The sequence below is a fragment of the Sparus aurata genome, chromosome 23 (genome assembly GCF_900880675.1).
Source record: "Sparus aurata chromosome 23, fSpaAur1.1, whole genome shotgun sequence".
NCBI lineage: Eukaryota > Metazoa > Chordata > Actinopteri > Spariformes > Sparidae > Sparus > Sparus aurata.
Genome location: NC_044209.1, coordinates 11,261,404 through 11,267,934, shown reverse-complemented (window position 1 = coordinate 11,267,934; position 6,531 = coordinate 11,261,404). Strand labels below are relative to the sequence as shown.

The 6,531-nt window shown below is 40.7% G+C and overlaps 1 protein-coding gene across 1 annotated transcript; it reads right to left on the bottom strand.

Moving 5' to 3' along the window:
• Window positions 1–2,404: 2,404 nt before the first annotated feature.
• Window positions 2,405–6,175, bottom strand: b9d1 (B9 protein domain 1). Its single transcript, XM_030407549.1, has 7 exons — window positions 5,940–6,175; window positions 5,700–5,768; window positions 4,558–4,669; window positions 4,334–4,430; window positions 4,171–4,233; window positions 3,552–3,619; window positions 2,405–2,638 (listed from the first exon to the last, which is right to left on the bottom strand). The coding sequence occupies exons 1-7, from the start codon at window positions 6,000–6,002 to the stop codon at window positions 2,481–2,483; spliced, it is 630 nt and encodes a 209-aa protein (XP_030263409.1). The 5' UTR covers window positions 6,003–6,175; the 3' UTR covers window positions 2,405–2,480.
• Between the last annotated feature and the right edge of the window lie 356 nt (window positions 6,176–6,531).

Below are 6,531 nucleotides of genomic sequence, written 5' to 3'. Positions count from 1 at the left end.
GCGCGCGCGCGCGCGTGCGCGCGCGCGCGCGTGCGTGCGCGTGCGTGTGTGCCGTTTGCATGAGAGAGAGGTTTAGCTTCCAAGTGTACTTTAATGAGTTTTATAAATTTCTCAGTAAATTGGAAGTGACTGAGAAATGACATTAGTTAGTTCCTGAAGTCAGAACAGGGGAATTAAGGTAGACATCTGCAGCTTTAAGTGTGTGTGTGTGCGTGCATACAGGTGTCCTGTGTGCAACCATACATCAAGTGTTACTATGGCGACAGGTTTTGCAACAAAGCTCTGGGTTTTTAAAGAGCATGTCAGCCACTCAGCAACATCAAGGGAGTTAAACTCTGGCTGGATTTACTGTGGCTAATCTAGCTACAAGAACATTACCTGGTGGACACACACACACACCCATACAGGGGGGTTGTTCAAGGATTGGCCTATTGATAGCACAGGGAATCCCACAGCAAACAAGCATTTGCTAATTGTTGTTTTTCTTTTGTTGTTCTTTTCCCGTTAGATAGCCTTTTGGAGTTCTGGAGCTGTGTACTAGCATGTATTCATCTTCATTCTCTCTTTTGTCCATTTCCTGTCATTTTAGTTGTTTTGTTTTTTTTTCACCCTATGGGTAGGCTATGTAATTCTCTTCTCTTAGAAGCACAACTGTTACCAAAGTCATAGCGACTGTGATTTCTGAGGACGTCGTACTTTGAGTAGTTTTTGAATGGTAGGGTCACACTTCACTGACATTTTTTTTTTTTTCTGTTCATGGATGCTCACGATATCAGAGAGTCCATTATTATATATATATTTTTTAAATATTTAGAGCTATATGTGCATAAGTTTGTGTAAGAAAGTGTTACTGCTGGCTGAATATTGGCACATTTACTGACAGCGAGCTGAGCGTCTCAGACAGCAGACGGTGGGTGAGTAGACCCTTCTTTTCTTTAGGTCACTGTAATCCCTTTTTAAAGTTCTGTTCATCACTGCCAATGTTATTACTGTGGAGGGGATGTTGTTCGTTTTTTCTTCTTTCCTTATGGTGTGAGTTGGCGCCCTCTCCTGGTCTGCTGTGGTATGATAGCTATGCCGCAGGACCCCCCTCCCCTTGATTATTTCCACTAAACGCAGACCTTCATTTCTCTCAGGCAAAAGGAGGGGCAGCTCCAACCGTGTGTATGATTTTGATAATGACAATTGATGCTGAGGGTGGTGATGATTTTTATGCTTGGGGTCCTGAATGAATGGATGCGACACTGACTTGCAGAGACCAGCAAAACATTTTTAACCTAAATATATGCAAAAATTGGGAAGTTGGAAAAAGTAAAACAGAGAAAAGATGAGAAAACTTAACGCTTGAGGTGTTTTGCAAAGTTAGATTTGCAAATGAAGTCCTGTTTATCGAGATGCTACTATGATATTCTAGCAAAGACATGTGTCTTTCTCACTGGCCTTGATTTCACTGCGGCCTGACCTTTTAACTTCACTCCAGCGATTGTGGAAAAGGTTCTTTTATTTATCGATGCATCGAGAAAAAAAAAACAACCTTTTACCGTCTTGAACAAAATTGAGCACTCCCCAAACAGTCAAGATGACACTGCAGTCAAACATTTTTTTTTTCTTGATCCCCCCGGCAGCAGTTTCACAGTCGTGGCTATGGTGCAGTGAAAATGTGGCCTGTGTGTAGCGAGCTCCTCTGCGTGTTACTATGTATTCAATATGCTTTTATCAAGAGGACTAACTGACCTTGTGGACTGTCTGTCTTTATATGCATAAACAGCCTCCTTTAATCTTTTATTTTCCCCATGTCTGTCTATTTACCCTTCTCATAGTACTGGGAGCAGGCTGCTTTTTTTTTTTTTTATTGGATACGTGCTCAACCTGTTGGCATTATAACTGTATAATATAATTTATCATTTGTACTATTGTAACATACTGTTCCTCTGTATACCTTATTATTCTGTGTAATGGGTTTTTGTAGGAAAAGTCACCGTGGTATTTTAACGGCATCTAAACAAACGAACGCAGCAGGCCGCACCCTGTTGGATGAGGACAACTGTAGCTGCATTGGTTCAAAATAAAATGTGTATCACTTCAGCTCTGTAACTCAAGTGTCTGGGTCTTGTGTTTTTCAATTTTTTTTTTAACCACATATCTAAACAGGAGTCGGAAGCTGCCATTTTCACATGAGACATTCAAACAATTCAAAGATATAATCCATATTTATTTAAAAAAGTAGAAAAACAAATTGCAAAACAGAAAAAATTAAGAACGTCAAAAATCTGAAACTGCTTTTGAGTAAATCTAATAAAATGTGATTATTTCTACACGTCTTCACTAAAAACACTAGGCACAGAGTGTGTATCTTGCATTCTTGCCACCTTGTTTCTGAAGAAACAGTGACATGACAACGTTGTGGATTTCCTCACTTGGGAATCGAACTAGTCCTTTAGTGTTTAATGTAAGTTTTGGGTTGAGTTGTCTCTTCTGTTTTACGTTGTGTACTGTTGTTCCTCTGTCGACCAGCCAGATGTGGCAGATGGTGTGTTCAAAGGGCTCGATGGTCCAGTGTCGTAGCCCAGTTTCTTCATGTCTTTGGTCATTATGTGAAAGGAGACGGTGACGAAGCCTTGGGAACGAACCCGTGTCACTGAAAGATAAATAAGATAGATATTGCACTATACTGCCAGAACGGCTTCAAAGTGCCTTGACATCGACCAGCAAGTCTCTGGAACGCCACTAGAAGAACTGGAACACCAAGATGCTCCCATGTTTGGTGTTTTGATGATGGCCAGTCTAAAATATCCCATACAGGTTCAGTGGGTTGAGATCTGGTGAATGAAGGCCTTCGCATCTGATTCTCATCATTTTCATAGTCATCAAACCATTCAAGTGAGCCCACGTGCCCTACTGCCAGGGGCTTTGTCATCCTGGGAGAGAGACCACTCCAGTCAGGATAGAAATGTGTCATCATATCTTAAAGGTCATCACCTAAAACAACCTTTTACTGATTTGCACTGACCCTTTTGCCATTTTATTAATTTATTCAGGGTTTTCCTTTAATTCCTCATCTGTTATATACATCAAAAGGAGTATTAGTTATTCAGCATGACTAACAAATGATGAAATAATTGTACTGTAATTATATTCTTTGTGCAAGTAAAACATGTTAATGCGTAAATTGGAAAATGTAAAATCAGTTTTAACCCAGAAAATGTTATTAATTCTATATAAGTGAATTATTCAAACATTTTCTTCTTGGTTAGAAGCAATATATGTGACATCACCAGTAGCTGGCAGGAACAGCTCGTCTCTGCTCTCAGACCACCGGTCTTCTTCACTCGGGGCGGTTCTGTCTGCTTTAAAGTAACCCACCTACTTACAGGTGACTCATCTTAGAAAAGTCTGGCTCAAGGAGTTTGCCGGTGATGATTGCTTTTTTTTAAAACATGGTTTTGTTGAACACAAATGTGTGTCTATTGAGATATGCAAGAAATATTTTTCTGTTAATATTTTAGTGAAAAGGGGAATAGAGAAGATACAGACACAAATACATAACAAACCTTCTCTGCCTTCACCCTGGGCCACCACTTTAGGATCTGTGTACTCAGGCCTCCGTCCCAACAGCCAGCTGAACCAGGAAGGAAAAAACATGTTAAAACTACAAAATGAGCAAGAGTTGAGCATTACTACATTGGCCTTTTATATGCATATTTTTCATTTTACGCAGATATGTAATTTCTTTTAAAATAAATTATAATGCAGAAAAAAACGTGCTTGGGGTATATACAATATATTGATATTGGAATCACAGTACACACACTCGGGTTGCACTTGTACTTCAAGATTCAGATTGTTTTGTCAGTCGGGATCTGTTTATCTGTTTCAGATGATCAAGATCAATCTTATCCTGACATCACATTCATTTAACCAATCATACCACTTAAGCTCTTACGTTAAAAGTCTTCTGACACCACTTCTCACCACAGAGGCCTAAGACTGTATCCTCAGTGGGACACACACACTCACAGAGGAGCAGTAAATATTTGATAGCGCTCAGATATGGGCTGCTTTCCCCCGGCAGGCACAGCTCATCAGCAGCAGCACTACAGCTGCTGAGACAGAAAACGAAACGCACACATAACACACACACACATACACACGACTGTGCACACGTCTCACCTCGTGAATTTCTGTAGTCTCCACGTGGGCTCGGGAACAAACATGGGGATGGTTCGTGTGTGTCTGAGTGATGAGAAAAACAAGGAAGAAGAATTCTAGAAATATCAAATCAAACAAAATCAGATCCGACCGTGCTGAAAAAATAGAGGGAGGTAATACTGACTGTCCCGGTGTGAAGGGGATGTGTGTTACTCCGTAGCCCCTGACCACATCGTTACCAAACACATCCAGACCGTACACGCTCACCACAAGCTGTGGCCCTGGAAATACAAAAATCATTTCATATTTCACAAAATGCCTCATTGGAACCTCAGAGATGTTTATCGATGTCTGAATGAAGGTGACGGCTGCCAAAACAACTCAGTGTGGTACGTGTGTGACACTCACATCCGGAGGGGTTTGTGCTCTTAAACGTCGTCTCCAGTGGAAAGTTCCATATTAGTCTATGCGAAGATTGACTGCCTTTGCAGGTTATTTGAGTGATGCCTTCCTCCAACCCCTAGAGGGAAACATACAGACACAAAGACAAAGTGAGATGATCGCAGGCATTATTTTAACAGTTCAATATTGTATTTGTAAGGATTCATAGAAGAAGGTGTTCTACATTGTCGGGACATTATTGAGTGAACATGTCTTTCACGCCACGTTCTTGTCTTGTCAATCTTTTGGGGGTGATTAATTGTTACTTTGGATAAACAAATGTACTGCATCACTGTTAATGTACCTTCAAAGCATTTTCTGCAGTTTCATAATAAACCAGAAAGGACTTCTAAGGTGACCCTAAATCTTGTCACCAGCTATAATCACATACTCGTGATGAGATTTCCTGCAAACAAAAGCTCTGTTAACTTGAGAGGTAAAATTATGTGAATGAATTGATAAGTCAATCGCAGGGAAACTGACAGCTATTCTAATAAGCCTTTTGAATCGTTTTAGTTATTTTTTAACCTAAAATGTCAAACATTTTCTGGCTCTAGCTCCTAAAATGTAAGGGTGTACTGCCTGTCTTTGTCATGTACGATGGTAAATAAAGACAAAAAATAATGACAATTATCATTAGTTTCAGCCCTACTTTTAAATTTCAATTCAAGTCAATTTAGTTCAAACTTGATTACAGACCCATAAACTAAATTAGATAGGAAAGCACAATGAAAAATCACCAGTTACAAGAGGAAGAGGGAATAAATTAGTGATTACCATCCCTCATTTGTTCTGTAATAACATGCTCCAGATATTTAACCTCGCCACTGACTTCATGATGTTCCTCAGACAATTTCAAGTCAAGAAACTTTAGACATTTGTCTTCTTTGGATCTACGCATGAAGACACTTTTCCTGCCACTGTATTTAGCATCATGCTCAACATCATACACAGAACACAGAGTGAGGAGCTGCTGAACTGCACGCAACCAGGATTACAGGCTTTCAATTGCTTGGACAAATGAGTGAGTGAGACATTTACTTGTTGTTTTGCGTCTACACGAAGACATGCTTGACTTCAAACTAACCAGCAAGTAGGCAGCTACTCACCGAGGTTGGAGCCCAGTCGTGGCCGTAGACAAAACAATATTTGCAGTACAAGTTGTCATACTCTGGAAACTGAAAATACAACAACAAATATCCCCTTTATACCTCAAAGTAACGACACACAGACTCAAAAGTTAGACAAATTCATGCCACGGAGTAGCTAACGCTAACTACCGTTAGCCGAGTGTTGCTGATGCTGGCTGAAATGAGCTGCTAGGCTAGGCTAAAAGGCAAAAAACTCACGTTCGCTCCCTCAATTTGTCCGTTGACCGTGAGGAGAAACACTGACGGATTGCCTGTAGCCATCGAGGCTTCCGATGCTGATCTAGAAATGCAAGGCGTCTTTCGCTTCCACGAGTAATTCAGTTCAGTTTACATGAGTCCGGCTGCTAATCATTTAGCTAAACCCTTCCCGTTGCTAAGGCGACGCTTGCTCCTCCTTACGGCTACCTGCCGGGTCCAAACCGAACGGACGCGCCGGGACGGTGGAGTGTATATATATATATATATATATGTCTATGGTCGAAACAATCCTGATTCTCCACAAGATGGCGACCGTGAATCAAACACAAATCCACCGGAAGCGACATTTTCCGTTAAAAGAGCACGGCTGCCGTCTCTTCACTGAAATTGAGCAAAGGAAGGCGACGAGATGCGGTTGAAAGCTTTAGAAACACAAAGTAAGCGGCTATTTGTGCCATGTGTTGTCCAGAAAACTTCACAGTTGATAATGCTGACCTACTGGAGTATGAAGGCCAGCACCGTTTTTGCTAGTAATAACGTTATGCAATTTTATATAAACTTCATTAATTAAGTTATTTATTAGTCATTTCGT